General features: G+C 29.0%; 1 protein-coding gene and 1 long non-coding RNA gene across 4 annotated transcripts in view; one reads left to right on the top strand and one right to left on the bottom strand.

The window, feature by feature from the left end:
* The window catches only part of LOC111635011, a 15,219-nt gene extending 9,748 nt beyond the window's left edge, over positions 1-5,471 (top strand). For both annotated transcript variants that reach the window (XR_002758324.1, XR_002758325.1), the window contains exons 4-5: positions 1,751-1,851; positions 5,405-5,471. This is a non-coding gene — a long non-coding RNA (uncharacterized LOC111635011). The remainder of the gene's footprint in view (positions 1-1,750; positions 1,852-5,404) is intronic.
* Positions 5,472-11,590: 6,119 nt separating this feature from the next.
* LOC111635003 (microtubule-associated protein futsch-like) overlaps positions 11,591-18,438 on the bottom strand; it is a 29,239-nt gene continuing 22,391 nt past the window's right edge. The window contains exon 5 of one of the 2 annotated variants that reach the window (XM_023379845.1): positions 11,591-17,025. In XM_023379845.1, the coding sequence (XP_023235613.1) occupies positions 14,398-17,025 (2,628 nt within the window). In that variant the 3' untranslated portion in view covers positions 11,591-14,397. The remainder of the gene's footprint in view (positions 17,026-18,438) is intronic. The other variant, XM_023379846.1, reaches the window with a different exon arrangement.

The following is an 18,438-nucleotide window of genomic DNA, read 5'->3' as shown; positions in this document are numbered from 1 at the left end:
CCCCTATAAGATCATTGATTTTTCCGTTTTATCTGAATTACATGTTGTACGAGTCACTTAGATTTTACAAATACGTGTGCCGGGCTGTGAACGGCTCACATATTTGTAAAATCTAAGTGACTCGTACAACATGTAATTCAGATAAAACGGAAAAATCAATGATCTTATAGGGGGATCGACTGTAATTGTGTATGTTTTTTATTCAGATATTAAAACAAATTTTTATTTAAAAAATTATCAGTGCAACTTAATTTTATAATAAATTTGATAAAATATTATTTCAAATTGTCATGTTTTAAATTTACTCAAATATTAGAATAGCAAATATTCTCAATCATGATATTTTTAATTATTTTGCCTTTGTGTCCTATATCTTAATTTAATATTTATCTTGTATACTAGTACTTTATCACCTGTATAGGTGAACTAAATAAAAAATATTATTTCTGATCTGTAAGAATAAATTTCTGCATCCATAAATCCAGTATAATAAGTCCTGTTAATTGATAAAGTACTAGTATACAAGATAAATATTAAATGATATGTTTAAATTTAAGTATAAATAAAAAGTAATTTTTCATTAGAAGTTTCAACAATATGAATTGTAAGTATATTTTTCATATATCAGTTGATATATTTTATAACTCCTACTATTTTGTCCACTCCAGGTAAAATTTTGTTTTGTTGCTCCTTTATGTTACAACAGATAGTATAAACTACTTAATTTGTAGGAATATTAACAACTCTTGAATTTCTTGAAATCTCTACTCTTCTCAATTTTTCAATCTACTTTCTCATAAAAGTATTCTGTCATGCTTGACAGGGGAATTTTTAGTATTTATATAAATGCATATGATTGACAACACAAATAGTTTAATCTCCATGCAAACTCAAATTATTATAAGGCAGTTTGTTTGGAGACTAAGATGTCTCATTGGTTGTTGTTTATAAATAATTCAATACATAAACATTTTTAAACCAGCAGTTTTATTGTTCAAATTCAGAATGTTTGACTTCAGTTATAATTGAAAACCATACATTTGTAAAGATAAAAATTAACAAATTGATATCAAATATGTAATAGAGTTTTAATGTTTGAGTTTTTTAATAGTAGAAACATATTTAATAAAAATATAAAGTGTTATTTTTGGGATAAAAACTTCAAATGTGATAGTTCAGAAAATAAAATGATTTATTGATCAAAATAATAGTCTATCTACTTGCTTATAAAAGTCTTATTTCAATGTGTTTCCGATTTCTGATTGTTTTTTTTAATTAGTTTTTAACACCATTATTTTAGTTTTTTTAAACATGTATTTCTGAAATAATTGTTTTACTTGATTGTTAAAATAGAATAACAAATGATTTATTTTTCTGTTCACCATACTGATAGCATAACTTCTGATTCAACAATAGCACTGTCACCATAAAATATATTATTTAATTTGTCGCTTGTATTGCATTTTTTTTTGGAAAAAGAAAAGCATCAAGTGTTAAATCCACTTTGCTTCCTTTTTAAGAGAACGTTTTTACAGATTTTGATGCCACATTTCTCGACTAAAGAATAGAAACATTTTATATGAAAAAATCCAATAAATGTTTTTCTTGTGTAAATGATGCAATATAAAACTTTCGTTCTCCTGAAAATAAATGAATGAAATTTTAATTAACTGATATACATTAAAATCTTAAATTTTAATGAAAAACAAAGAATTATTTAAAAATAATATGTATCTATTTTTTTTTTCAGGTAATTATTGGACATTTTGGAAAATAAATGTAAATTTATAAAGCATTGATAGCATTGCACATAATGATTACCTGCTAACTGTAATATTACTTAATGTAAAGGTATGTATGCAAATACAAGAAATTAATCTTAAGTAAAATTTATGTTTGATCATCACTGTCATAATAAGTTTTAATCAATTTTTACCATCTGTTGTTAACTTTTACCCACTATTCTACTATCTCTTATTAATTATTTTTGAATGAGAAACATGCCTAGCTTAGCTTCTAAGGCAATGACCCTTCAGGAAAAAAGGTGTGACAAAACTACTTTGCTGTATTATTCTATAAGGTCTAAGATGCAATCATTTTTGAACTCACTATATTAGACATGATGAATTCAGAACTCTTTAGTGAGGTTTAAAAATGGCCAATCAGAAAAACAAAACTTTTATCAGTACAAGCTCAGATGGAAAGAGATGGTACAATCTTGGATTATAACAGTTCAAAACATCCGAGATAGGATTTAAGCCTTGGCCTCAGACTGCTACATACACTACATACTAGTGAACAACCATGCTAAGTTGCTGAAGATCTTACTATGTTCACAGTATGATCTTCCTTACACTTAGATTTTGAGAAAGACAGAATTATTGACTTTATTGACTGTCAAATTATTATAAGGCAGTTTGTTTGGAGACTAAGATGTCTGGTTGCTTGTTGTTTATAAATAATTCAATACATACACATTTTTAAACCAGCAGTTTTATTGTTCAAATTCAGAATGTTTGACTTCAGTTATAATTGAAGCCATACATTTGTAAAGATAAAAATTAACTATTTATCAGGTTGTCATAAAATTTGGAAGTATAATGGTATGGCATCAGTGGACAGAGGAGACCTATATTCACTATTGTTAGGGAACTGGGCCACAAATTCTCATGATTAATTGTATGGAGGACATGCACCCATACTGTATGTTAAGGGCTATTTGTAAATTATATCTGTATTTTTCTTGAAATTTTTAGTCCTCCCCTCTTGTCCCAATTTGTCCAAGTTTCTGTAACCCCTCTCGTCTTCGAAAACTTGATCATCCTTTAAACCTTTATCACCTTATGAATGATACCATAAGTAAAAAGGAAACATATTGTATAAGAAATCTTGAAATAAATATAAAAGAAAGGCATGAACTGTATAAAATTTTATGAAATAAATGGATGTCCACTGAAACCCAACTTCTCTCCTGTTTTTTGTCCAACTTGTAACCCCCCTCCCCCTTCCAGCGTGGGCATCATTTATGGACAGCTCCTTATTAGCAGATTTCACATCAACATCAATGGATCAGACTTTGCCAGTACTGTTTGTTGCTGTTTGATTTGTAGGAGGACTGCTTATCACCTATTGTTGCAATTTCTTTTGACCTTAGAACATAGATGTCATAGACTGCATTTACTTAAAAAATAATTATTAGAACTAGCTTGTATTGTTTCTTTTGCTCTCTCTAAAACACCTGAATGATAATTAGGTGAAGAGCCAAGGATTTTAGAAATGTTTTTCTAAGAAAAATATTAGGATTATATGAGTTGTGTGTGACTTTGACTCCAACATTACCCTTTTTAAAATGTCACACTATGATTACTTTTATAAGAAAGATACCACTGAGTATCCAAATATTTTTATGTAAAATTTCTCTATAAAAAGTCATACTAAAATTGGTGGTGAGAATCAAAAAATTGATATAACAAATTTACCTTGGAAAATCTTTCAAGCACATAGAGAGATATCTTAGCCAAAAGAATTCTACTTTCATTAGTTAATTATCAAAAATTGATTTAAATTTAATCACTTTCAAGGAAAAAAATTAAATACAATAAATGGCAAAAAATAACAATTTGTTGAATGACGTAATAAATTGATTGATAAAATAGTTTTTCTCACTTCAGCTACAACAAGAATAGTAATTTGCTACCAACAGTTGATTAAACTGAAGTATACAACAGAATTTTAAAATATGAAATTTGGGGGAAAAACCAATTAACTTGAATTAAGGGGGTGCAATTGGCTCCGAGAACTTTAACTAGTGAATAATAAGCTGAAACAGTTCTATTAATTACATTTTGCAGTTTTACTTCCTCTTTTAGTTTGTTGCAATTAGATTCTGACTTGAATTTTATTTTTTCATTGTTTTTTTATTGACTGTTTTAAGTCCAAATTATGTTATTGATGCTATAATAGTCATAAATAACTCAAAACTGAAAGAAGGGCAGTGAAAAAATTAATTAGTCAAAAAAACAATTGATAATCAAAGTAAAACATCTGAGATATATAAAAAAAAATATTTCACCAAGTAAAAATTAAGTCACCTGAAATGAAAGTCAAATTTTTTCTTGGGAGCTGCTTCTCTTTGGTAAAGATAAGCCTGGCAATACCATAAGTGTTTACTTTCCAGGCAAAATTCCACAATTAATTACAAGTGTTTGTGGTTTTATCCACTCTGCCACTGGTGGACCTTAAATTAATAAAAACAAATTTCTGAAAGTATAGAGCATGTTGTGTGAGGTATGCATAACATTTTTCCATGAAATGGCCTTTATGGGTTAATATCATTTTGATATCTAAATTTATTGAAGTGTCTGTTTTCGAAGCAATTTCTTTGTCTACTATTTAATTGAAAAGTATTTTTCTTCACATTTTATCAATAGTAAACTTTGAGGTTGGAGTTGCTGGAGTTGAAAGAATTTTACTGACTTTGACTCCACAATATTGGTAGCCATGTCTTTTATAATTTCTTAATTACATAATAATGAAATATGAGATAGAAGTAGATACAGAAACATCAAATTCATGTTAAATTTGTGTAAAAATACTGAATTGCCAAAAATTATCAGTTTATGCAACTAAATTAAATGTAATTTGTTGAGTATATTGTGTATTATAATAATGTCACCTATTGAATAATATAGAATTACAGTTAGATTTGATTTTTAGACATAATATAATGATCATGATTACTTTCATAATTACCTTTGTAAATTTTATATCAGATCAGTAAGAACATTGATTTAATTTCTGAGTTAATTTATAGAAACCATGGAATTAGTAATGTACTATTCCACTTATTATATGAGAATTGATTTAAAATTTATATTAAACAATAAGTAAATTTAGATTTGAGAAGCTAATTTTATTTATTAAATATTCAAAAATAAATTCATATTTTTTAAAATAGAATTTATTAGAATTATAATTCTTCTGTTAGTAATTAAAAAATAAAATTTAAATATCATATTATTGGCACTTTAATACAAATTTTTTTCAATTGACACACACAATTTCTGATATCCATGAAGTTATGCTACCCAAATCAAATGAACTTTATTTCCAATTTGTTATGTCTGTAATAATAATTTATTATATACGTAACATAACTTTTACCTTGGCATGATTTGTTTATACAAAATAAATGTTTTTTTAATAAATAAACAAAAATTAAACTTATTAAATTAATTACGAAATGAAATAGTTTAGTGTTAGTTTGAATTACTCAGATATCTTTAAAATAACCTCAAGTAAGTAGGTAGTGAAATCGTAAACATGTTTTACCACATCTCATCATATTTTTTGTACCAGAAACAATTTTTTTTTATGAATATATACTTATGAATATTATTTGCAGATTTGTGGTGTCCAGTACATTTTGATTGATCCTATGGATGACGAATGTAGCTGACTCAAGAAGAAAAGAAATAATTGAAGCAAGGCTTTTGAGACCCCATATTTGTTGGGAACAGTGGTTCTGTGTATATTTCCCAACTATCCGTCATATTTATTAATCTATCACAAAAAAAATTGTATTCATGAACTTGAAATTTTCAAAAATGATACTTCTAAAATTGTCTCCTGTTTAATTTTATATTGGAAGAAGTTGCAGATTTTAAAAGCTACATTTAATAAAGTGTATACATATCTTGAATAAAGGTTTAGTAGTGTTTAATTTCACTTGACGTTTTTATTTATTTCCTCTTTATATTTGCTTCATATTTTTAAGGATTAGTAATTAAATTAGCAATATTTATGCCAGACAATATAATATATAACCAATATTGCCAAATTTAGCAATATTAAGCAATTTCTCTAAAACGTTTTGATGAGTTAAAAATTGTTTAAATTGTACTAAAAAAACCCTGTAATATATTTAAATATTATTTCTCGACTGTATTATGTTAACATTATGAGCTTAAATTGGTTAAACTGATTGTTCTATCCGATACTCTCTTAAGGGGAATTCCGGTAATGTAAAACATGGAAAAAATTTAGAACATGGGAGAATGCTCTTGCAAACTGCACCCGTATCCGATGCTCTAGTGGTTAATTAAGGTCAACTATTAACTAATTTCAACAGCCCCGCGGGGTTGATGCTAACAAGTATCTCAAATTTGTGATCATTATATTATTGAATAAACGTATGACGTATAAATGCACGTAACAAGTGACGTATTTCTTATAACGTTCTATTAACCAACAATAGATTCGAAATGTTCTTTTTTTAATTGTCGGTAGCCATCTTGAAGTTGATAATTTTCAGGAAATTTCGTCGTCGTCTCGATGCATTCCATTGTTTTTTAAACAATTATGGTTCAGGTGGGTGTGTAATCCTTGTTTTTCCTATGTAAGATTTTAAAATCGTATATAATAACGGATTGAAACGTCTTGGTATTTTAGACCGAAAACTTCACTAAGAATTTAATACTTTCATTAATTTATTGCTGAATTGAATTAATTTGTTAAATTTATAAGTTAAATATTCAAACATAAAGTTATTCATTGCCGTAATAAAGCGGAAAATTAGGCTATATTTTAAATTTGTATTTAACCTATATAATCTACTGTATTTATTTGTGATGATGTAAGCAATTGTTCTTCAATCGTTAAATTTTAAGTGCATTAACATCATAATACAATAGTAATTTTAATGATGTACTGTAAGAGATTTGAGATCTTTCTTGTTTTTGTATTATCAAAGTTTCAAGTTATTTATTGAACGTATCATTTCTTCACTTGGTTCAAATTTCGTACAGTTTCTCACACACTAAGCATTGAACATTGCGGCACTAACGGTAACAGCAAGACCATATTAATTAACCCATGGCCAGGTTCCTAGGTTATCAGGTATTTCGAGTCCCCTCCTGCACTTTAATCTTTCACTCCACTATAACTGACAGCCTGTACCTGGAACGGTAGCTACTAGACAGTATTACATAGCATTTGTAAAGCATCGCTTTCCATCATTAACCCATGCGGCCGACTACATTGCGTTTAGGGATGCCCGCAATATTCATTATTGTGGGCATCCAAATTATAGCCGTCCATATAATCTAAATATTCTATTTTTTATTTATAATTCTTATTTATGCGAGAAGTATCTTTATATATTTTATTACTTTTCCAAAAATTTCCAAACTAGAGAAAATACAGTACTAATAGTGTAATTTAGAAATTTATTAGTTAAAAGAATCACTACTTTTTACTTTTAAAATACAAGATTATAACAATTAGTTAAAACGTTAATTATTTTGAATTATAATAAAATTTCAATAATATTCAAAGTTTGTTTTTGGGCGATTTTTTACATCTTTGACTCTGTTATTTGGCCATTAACTGAAAAAAAGGATCACGTTTTCTTTTCTATAAACAAAAATAGATCTAATTTTTTAAATTTCATTACAATTACTTAACTATTACACCGAATGCGAATTATTAAGTGACTGTCAATAACTAATTTATAATTTTAAGAACGGAATTTCCATCTTCTGAAGTTTGCAAATTGTTGTACAATAACATTCAGGTATGCTTGCTTATTTAAATCTTGTATTGTATACCAAATTAGTACTGTACATTCAATCCATAATTTAAATAAAGTTTATTTTCTATTGCTTTAATTAATTAGTTAAAAATTAAATAGTTTAATATTTAAATATTCAATACTTTTACTAATGGCTCGCTAAACTGAATAAATATTTTTAAAGAGCCAAGCAAAAATATTAGGAAAAAACCTGGCATGTGCTCTTGCTCGTCTTCCTGTTCATTGGAAGAGGTTAAGGGGACCAGGAAAGCGTCGGATAATTTTCAATTTTACTAGGATATAAAATTTAAATAAAAAAAAAAGCTTAAACGAAGTAATTTTGTTGAAATATGAGAAATTTCTTTAAGAGATATTTAAGTTGAAAAAACACTAAGATATTAACACAAGTTAAAATTGTGCTATCTGTTATGAGATTGTATAAAAATAAGTTTTATATTAATTATTAAAATAGGCAAAAGGGTTAATTTTGATGGTAGAGATTAGTTTTTTTCCTTCTTAAATTGTAAAGTCTGACCCACTCGAGATATGACGAATGACCTCACTATATCTCTCCACCCCCTTGACCTTTTACCATAAAATTTAATAGCATCGAAGTCACATATAAAGAAATAATCCTTGCAAAGTTTCAAAATGTTTGGTTCATTCAGTCCTGGGATATAAAGCAAAATAGACTCCCCTCCAGATACACACACAGAAATTTGTAAGGATTTATTTGACTGCCGGATGTCTGAGCGGTTAATAATTCAACTCGAATGAAAAAATATGCACGTGTATTGTACAATAGATACTATACGTGGAATGGTCTTGACTCCACCCTCTATAAAGTAGACCAATAAATTGGTTTGAATTTGTGATAAAAATTATTTCAGACATTTGAAAGCACGGATGCGGGCAAATACAAATATGATTAATCTATTAATTTATTACTAATGTATTTACGTTGAATGCGCGAAATAGTAATAACTTATATGAAAAGGGAGAAAATGAAATTTAAATAAGTGAAATGTCAACTGCGCGATCCATTACTGTAAATAATTCACGGCCGTTCCGTCCCCTTTCTCTATCGGTTTTGGCGGTGAATTCTGATTAAATAATGAATTCAATTTAGGTTAAAAACAATATTGATCGATTATATATATTTTTTGTGCATCTCCGAAAAAGTTTTATACACTCTACTTTGATGTAATTTTCATAATTTCTAAGTAGTATTCAGATAGAAATGTAAACAAGAACTGTTCCTTTAGCTTACAGAATTACCTTCTAATTTTGTTAATTAAACCAATACAAATGTTAATTCAATTACATGTTTAGAAATCTTGAAAAAAGTCTCTTTTGTGTAATGTTATTAAGGAATTTTCAATCTGTCTTCATTAATTCCAAGTATTGTATCATTCATATTAGATTAGTATTATCATTCTAGTGATGTAAATAAATATTTATATACTAGCAGATGAACCCGTGCAAAAAATAATAACGAATATTAAGATTATTAGATTATTTTGTACTTCTTACTGTGTCACTTCTACTATATTATAGTATTTGATTTATATAAGTACAAAGGTTATCTTACGTAAGGGTTTAAGCACACCGAATGCCCAATCTAACATATTTAAAAAATTTTTTAAATTGTGTACAGTAGAGGAAGAAAATTTTTAAAATGTGTTAGGTTGGGCACTTGATATGGTAAACTTTTACGTAGGATATAAATCAAATACTATAATATAACAAATATTAAAACGAAATCATATAAAGAGTTTTTGGTTATTTCAGTCTTCCATTGTCAGGTTTATCGCGACATTCGGATGGTACGAAATGGCACAATTTTATTAGTCAATTAGACGCAATTGAAAATATATCTTAAACTTTTTAAGATATATTTTTTTATAATAGTAACTCTAAGAAATTATTGTACCATTGACAGTCGAATATTAAATAGTGATCTGTCAACGGACCAAATATTTAAACTCGGCACCCTCGAAAACCACTTAAATCATATTTTGTGCTGCCTGGTAACCTTGTATTATGTAATTTTCATCTTCGAATGCTACCATACCGCTAGTCCGTTAGAAAGAAGGGACTGTTGCGGAAAGGGGTTAAAGTAATTCGACCAAAAGTAGTCGTTGAGGGCAACGACTACTAATTAAAACTGATCTATTATTAACATTTGAAAAATGTTCCGTGTTGGATGGGTTGTGATGGCCCCGCGTGAATCGACAGACTTTTACGTAGACAGGGGACGACAATCGGAATTAATAGTTCTACAATGTTTACAAATTGCAACCCAATAATTTTTCCACAAACGCGATATTTACGAGAACACTTCCCGCGTAGTTTACACAATCTATTGCCAAAACTATGAACACTTTATTATCACATAAAAGCAATTCTTCTCGCATTTTTACAAGATTTTTTTTTTATTTATTTAAACAAGTCGTATTAAGTCTTTCGGACGTTAAGGACGGAGTTAGATAACGGGCACGACTCTGCTAACAGGAACAGTATGATGTACAGGGGCAAGACACCACTAAAAGAATTAAGAATATTGTGACGAAAAATTGCAGCCTGGCATTGTGAATCTATTCGGCTCTATATCATTGTCATAATAGTTAAGTAAATATAATATATATTTTTTCATCAAATTACAAAAATAAAATATATTATTTTTTAAAAGTTTTTGCCAATAGATGGCGCTACGCGTAAATTCGGTGAATCGAATGCAAATAGAAATTAATCGATTTATAGAAATCCAATCGATATTTTGGGGTGGGAGGTACGACATTACTTAAGTTAGAAGCATGCGAACGTAACTGTCGAGTTTCGTAGCAATTGGCATATATAGCATTTGGTTCAATTGCCCAAGAGTATATAGCGAACAAACAAACAAACATCCTCATTTATATATACGAGTATATAGAGATTTACTTACACAATTAATTTTTATTCTCTATATTTTAAATAACACAGTTATTTAATTGAAAAATAATTAAGTATTTAAACGGTAATTTAATAAATACATTATATTACTAATTGAAACGTTTTACACTCATGCAATTCATTACCAATGAGAAAATGTAATCAAAAGCTGGAAAAACTGTATTTACAGTTAACTTACATTGCGTGAAAAATTAATTTTAACTAAGCATATACAGTTATAAAGTACACTTTGTTAATAATTAAATTTTTAAAGAGCATTTGTCACGCAAATGTGGCATATTATATTTATTTTACTCTTCCAAATTGTCATTTATTTAACACGTGGAATTTCTTATTGGCAAAGTATTCCATACAGTTGTTTCTTTTATTATGTGGTACAGGCCTGTGCTCTTAAAAATCATTACATTAGGAATTTTCGCGCAATAAAGATAAGGAGACTCGTGGGAAAAATAATGTAAGCGGCAGAACACTCAAAACTTGTACAGACTTACAAAACTTTTTATTATTATAAGCTTTTCCTCAATGTTTAAAGTTGTGCTGTTTCGTTTGCTACTTGAATTCTTATAACCACTACACTTATCATGTTGGAGATGTATAAAATGTTTTTATCAAGTAAAAGACAAGGCGCCATAGGGCAACATGTATGAGTAAACTAGATAAGAGAGAGATGAGGTGTTTAGGTTTTATGATTTTAGGTCTTTCGTGGGTTACTTTGCTCAGTTGGGTGGTGTTTTTCTTATTCATCTGGTGTTACTGGAAAGAGTAAAATATAGTCATCTCATAAAAAATCGCGTATGAGCTAATACGATTTCGCGTTTTTGCTGATTTTACTCGCTTATTTATCTATGGCTTACGAACAAATTTGTGCATTAGAAGTTTGTTTTAAAATAAAGAAATCTATATGTTAATTAATCAATATAACACAATCTGTAATTAGAGCGCGAGATGTTAAGTTAGTCGCAAAAATAGTCCATTATAAGTTTTTTAAAGGTTGTTTTTTTAATTAATGTATTTCTGTCTTTAAATAGATGTTGGTTTATATATTAATATTTAAATAAGTAATGTTATTTATTTGATAAGATGTATATATTTTGCAATATGTTCTCAATTTCGGGCAATACCAATGAGTAGTCCCGAGTCTTCATCCCCTTTATGAAAATGAAAATGAAAAATGTTTTCAATTATTTTCAGATATTTAATTATGATTTTAAGATACCCTCTTGTGAATTTGTAATACGGTTAATCTCGTATGATAAATAATGAACACAAAACAATTATTTGGCAGGAAGCAAGGTTTATTAACAACGTTTGCATGAACAATATGTGGTGATGGATTGCAACGGTTAAAACGAATAAGAACATCACCACAATATACAATAATTAAGAGACCGAATCAACATAATTAAGTTACATATAATAATTTTACTAAATAGAAACTTTTCTAAATTCTTTCGGAATACAAATCATTTAAAATGAATCATTTCCATATAAAATTTTAAACATATTGTCGATCACATAGCGATTTCTTAAATTATAATAAAAATATCAAACATAGCCGATTATAATTTAAATGAAACAACCAGTTTTAACGAAATTATAAATATTTCGTAGTGTCTTATCTTTTTAAAGTGCCTTAATTCCTGGGTGTTATCCTCGTAGCGTCAGTTGGAATAATATTTATATATGTACACTTTCTGATGTAGGAATGATAAATTAAAGACCTGGTAAAAAGCTCTAGTTATATTTGATTAAACCCTTTCTTAATACCATTATCGAATAAAATACAGAAATTAAACCATGTTTGAAATTTTGATGAATTATGATACAGCTCATTCACGGCCAATTATTCTGATAGATTTTTTTTTCATGATTCACCAAGTGCTTCTTTTCACTGAACCCTACTAAAATTTTATAATAATCTATACTCACATACACTTTCAATTTTTGGCGCGGAGTTATAATAAGGCACTACTTTGAAGTTATCCGCTAATGTAATACGATATCAACTTGTACCATTAATTTTAGCAGATACTTCCAAAGTAATTAAGTAATTTTTCAAATAATTTAAAAGTTTTGAAGCTGCTTGCTAAATTTATTTTTCGTACACCTGTATACAACAATTTAATTACCAGTAGGGATTTAACATAAAAGTTTAAATTTAAATGAATATATGCTTTCGATTTCAGGAGTTTGATGTAAAAAACGTCATGAACCACATATTATGAAAACATTTAATATGTGGGGAATGTTAAGTTTGCGGGTATACTGATTATTACCTATGCATTTTCTAATAAGCGGTTCCTAAATGATTGCTGAGATCTATTAACTTGTTTTGGGCAATTATTTTAAAGCGAAACGACATTGCAAAATTTGGAAATAACAAAACATCTTCCTATGAATGGTTTCTAATGTTCAGTGTTCTAGGCACAAAGGCTTTCATCTATCAGAAGACTTTGTTTGGCAAGCAACAAAGTTGAATTTTTGGTAATGTATGATGTACAAGATTTCAAATCGTTTAAATTCACAGCAAATATTTAATGCATAATTTTTAGTAAAGTTTACTAAACGAGTAGAGTTTGTTTTTATATATATATGTATATATGTGTATATTTTTTTCCAAAATCCCTTAATTTCCTTTTCAGATTATTTTTTTGACTGAGTTATTCCAATAATATATAGGCCTAGTACTTTGAATTTCTTTGTTTTTCATTAATTCACGCTGTATTGCAGAGTTAATGTGAAATATTTTTTGATTGTTCGAAACAAAACTGGGGTGAATAAAGATTCACTGACTATAAATGTTGTTTTAACATTTTGTTTACATCGACATTCGACACTGTATCATCCACTGGATGATAATGGAAGCCATTTGAGTGAAAATTACTTTTACTTTTAAAAACAGTATCTGTGCATAGATGGCCAATTTTAGTAAAGTCGTGATTGATTTAGTACTGCACTAATCGAATGGGATAAATATGGAAGAGCTTTTATAAACGTAACAAATTTATGTTACTATACGAATAATTTAATTAAAAATGATATGTGAAACGAAGCTAATTTAATTTACAAAGAAATGTTCTCTTTCCATTTAAATACATTGAAATTGATTGATATACTTATAACGGACGGCATTTATTTTGCCAATAATTTTCAATGTAAATATATTTAATAACATAATGATTAAGTTATTAATATTATTTCAATGTAAAATTTTCGAAAGAGCATTAGATGGTACTAAATTCAAAAAAACTATCACGTAATGCTAAAGTTTAAAAACATTGGAAGCATTGTTGGCACTGTTGTGTATGTGCCTGTTTAAAAGAGAAATTTATTCAACAGGCTTCAAAGAAACATAACATTTCCTAGGAACCGTGTTGGACTTAACAATAGATGAGATATCCAAAGATGCAACCGGCCATTTTAAACAAGTGCTTCAAGGAACAACAGGTTCTCAGAGCCTGCACCATATAAATTATTAGTTACCTCCTTGCAAATGCTGATGTACAGTACATACACAATCATTCATACATGCACACGCATTCATACACTCTTCATTCACACATCAAACAAAACTCGCGTTTGTGTTCAAACAGGTGAGGTTAAACATTAAACTAAAACGTGATATCACCTGTTAATATAGACAGTCATTAACCCCATTATCACTGATTTGAGGCACTAAAAGGGGTCTCGTTGAGGGAAAAATATTTAACATTCTACATTTCCGATTTTGACAATATTTTGACAAAATTGAATTTTATATGGAGATATGCTTTCATCTTTTTAGAGAAAGCATTTCTGCATTAAAATCGCAATGCCTTAATTATTGAAGGTCCATAATCACTGAGATTTTCACAATACTTTCAATTGTTTGTTCAAAATTCAAGGCGATAGGCAGCACAACTTGTTTCGTGATCTTGTAAATTGATTGTACACCTATTGGCTGAAGGAGCGACATCAATTTTGTTTTCAGCCAACAAGTCTTGATTCAAAGCTATCCAATAACCTAATGTATCAGTTTCGTATGTTGGAATAATCGTGACTTCAGCGTCTTTATCTTCCCAAGATCTTTTAGCTTCTAATAACGCGTTAAGTACTTCTTTACTAGGATTTGTTCCACTAAAAACATAATACCGTGCTCTTACACGAAGAAAGAATTCTAAATTCGAGTAATGTGGATCAGCATGATGAGGGACGTAAGTTAAATCAAGATAAACTGGTGTAATATCGTCTTTATCACCTCGAGACTTTTTTGACGATAATTTATGCTTTGGAGACGAAGTGACACTTCTTGTAGGAGAACTAACATTATCTGTAGAATATTTGGTTGATCGTTTCTCTTCTGAGGCTTTTGTTGCTTTAGTTAAAGTTGAAGATTTCATAACTTTAGATTTTGTCGTATGTCGAGTTGAAATTTTTGCATTATCAAAAGTTAATTCTTCTGGAGGAGTTGGAAGCCCAAGTGGCATTTCAAAATTAAATTTCTCATGTTTAGTTGGTAATTCACAAGTAGATGATTTTGGCTTTGCTCCTTGCTCAAATTGATGACTAGTTACAGATTGTTCAGGGGGAGAAGGAAGACCCATTGGCTTACCCCATTCTTTGACGTCGAATTCAGTTTTAGAGGATGAGGACGGTTCTTGAGAATCTTTGGATGACGAAGCTGTCGTTTCTTTAGTACTGCGTTCTATCATCACCTGCTTTAATTCACTAGTTTTTGTTTCAGATTTAGAACTAGAAATTTCTGACTTTTCTTCACATTTTGATTCTGAAATAGTAAGTGCTTTTGTTACAGACGATTTTTCATGCGAAATTTCAGAAGAAATTACTTCTTCTGATAGTTTTCCATCATCTATAATTTGTACTTCGGTTGTTCCATCGGGCTTTTTTATTATAACTTTCTTAGTGACAGTTACAGTACTTGTTGTTGGTGTAACTAACAATTCTTCTGACAATTTCATATCACTGTCATCCTTTACAGTAACTGATGTTTCACTATCTTCAGCTTGTGTTTTTGTTATGGTTTTGGTAACGGTCACTTTCTTTGTTACAGTTGGAGATGATGTTTCAGTTATAACACTGTCTGAGATATCTTCTGTATCAAGTTCTTTAGTTTCAGTGGAGGGAGAAACAGTTTCATCTAACTGATCGTCTCCTTCCAATACTACAACTTCCGTTGTACCATCAGGTTTTTTTCGTATTATTTTACGTATCACAGTACGTTTAGTGATAACTGAAGAATCTTCCTCTTTCACATCTTCTGTGTCAGCGGTATCATCGACCGTTTCTTCGACAACAGATGTTTCACCTTCGCTGCCTTCAGTTTGTGTCTTCGTTACTGTTTTGGTAACGGTCACTTTCTTTGTTACAGTTGGAGATGATGTTTCAGTTATAACACTGTCTGAGATATCTTCTGTATCAAGTTCTTTAGTTTCAGTGGAGGGAGAAACAGTTTCATCTAACTGATCGTCTCCTTCCAATACTACAACTTCCGTTGTACCGTCAGGTTTTTTTCGTATTATTTTACGTATCACAATAAGTTTAGTAATAACTGAAGAATCTTCTTTCACATCTTCTGTGTCAGCAGTATCATCGACCGTTTCTTCGACAACAGATGTTTCACCTTCTCTGCCTTCAGTCTGTGTTTTTGTTATTGTTTTAGTGACAAATACTTTACGTGTCACAGTTGGTGATACAGCTTCAGTCAAAACGATTTCTGAAGTATCTAGAGATTCTTTTGTTTCAGGTGTTTCTGTTAAAGCTTGATCAGGAGAAAGTTTTTCAATACTTTTATCTGTATCACAGATTTCTATTTCATCTAATTGATCATCATCATCATCTAAAATTTGGACTTCTGTTGTACCATCTGGTTTTTTTCTTATTATTTTTCTGATTACTTTGTGTTTTGTTACAACTGTTGGAGACGTAGCATCAATTACTTTGGTACTTGTGTCCGTTTCTGTTTCTGTTGGCATTTTCTTGATTTCTTCCAAATCTTTACTTTCTTTGATACGTTGAACATCTTCGCTTTCTGTAGTTTCTGTTGATTCTGTTACAGTTTCGTCTGGACCTTCTAAGCTTTCTGATGTCGTAGTTGTAGTAGTTCGTGTGATAGTTGTTGTTTCTGTGATATATCTTCTTATTATGCGGATAGTGCCATCTTCCTCTTGAATTCTAGTTTCAATGACGTTTTCATCTGTTTTAGTATCTGTTTCTGATGGCATTGTGAATATTTTCTTCACAACAGTTACACTTTTGGTTTGTTCATCGGTTGTTTTCTCTTCATCTTTCGGTTCTTCTCTTTCTACAGTAGATATTTCTTCATCTATGACTGTTTTGGCCAATGCTTCTACTTTAGGGACATCATCGTGTTTAAGTATGTCACTTGGTTCTGGTTTTTCTCGTATTGCTTCTTCTTTTTCTGTAACTAACATTCGTTTTCCTGAAGGCGTTTCGTATATACTTCCTTTTTCTATTTGTTCAGTTCTGTATATTTCTTTACCCTTTAAAATAAAAAAATAATAAATATATATATACAATAAATATTTGGAAATAATATTCGTCAAAGTTCATGAAATAAATATAAATGCATAGAATAATTGAAAAGTTAATCTGTAATTCTGAAGGCGATAAATGATAATACTTTTAAATGTTCGTGTTTTAAGTATAGATATAGAGTGTATAAAGTATAGATTAAGAAGAGTGAGAGAATTGTATAAATGATATATCAAACTTTGTCGTGTTTTGAAAAATGGATCGATATCGCTAATAGTATAATGCATTGTTGGGGATTATACTGTAGTTTTATTATTTTATTACGGCTTATTGATTACAAAGGATGGTTTTACGATAGGAATTATTCTATTTTCCCTGTCATGATTTACTCTAAATATTTAAAAATTCATCTAGTTGAGTCGACATATATGTTAGGTTAAACAGAATAAAAAGAGCAAAATTAAAAATCTAACACAATTGATTTTCTGAACGTAATCTGAGATATAATACGATTTTTTTTAAATTCGAAAATCCATTAAAATTATCTATCAAACATTAAATTTTAAAATGTTTTCAATGAAATTTGGGTGTTGATATATATTTGTAATATTTTAATATTTCAATTCATTTAACATATAAAATCCAAACAATTGAAACAATCCAAAAGATATAAAATAAGTTAAAATGAAATTTTTATCTTATTTTATATGTGTTGCATTTTATTTCTTACAACAAAAAATTAATGTATTTCTTCAAAAGATTCATTTCTGGATGTTTTTTCAATATACCCGTAATCAAAACTACTGTATATAAGTAAAGACTGTTTAAAACGGAACCTGAATAAAACGGAAACCTGTCTAAACGAAAAAAGCTTCTATGAAATAATGAGTAACTAGTACCGAGTTTTCGCGAACAAGAAATCTTAATATTCTAATTAATCGTTAATTTAATGTTTGTAATTACCATAAACTTGATGGTAATTACAAACATTAAATTAACGATTAATTAGAATACAGTATTAAGATTTCTTGTAAAGTCAGATCACGATAACTTGGTCTCTGTATTTCTAATGCGATTATAATTTCCGACGGCAGAGCAATACTCTAGTTCCTGATTATCAAATTGGCCTTTTTGTTGCCATGTGAAGTAATTTATGGATCTTGCATGGAAATTTTGGTATTCGAATACCTAGCAAAAGTTATTTTTATTGAATGGATCTCAATTGACAGTTGAAACTAAAGAACAAAGTATTCGAATTGTATCGAATACCATTCTTTAATTGGAATCACTTTAGATTAATTTTGTAACAAAGCACTAAAATGTTTCTTATCTATGAAATACGTGAGTTTACTACAACAATGAACATAACTGCAACATTTATTTAGTAGACTTAAAAAATACTAAAACGAGTTCAAAACTAA

Source organism: Centruroides sculpturatus, unplaced genomic scaffold (genome assembly GCF_000671375.1).
Source record: "Centruroides sculpturatus isolate CEXI.00-Female unplaced genomic scaffold, Cexi_2.0 scaffold929, whole genome shotgun sequence".
Classification (NCBI taxonomy): Eukaryota; Metazoa; Arthropoda; class Arachnida; order Scorpiones; family Buthidae; genus Centruroides; species Centruroides sculpturatus.
This window is presented reverse-complemented; position numbering and strand designations above follow the sequence as displayed.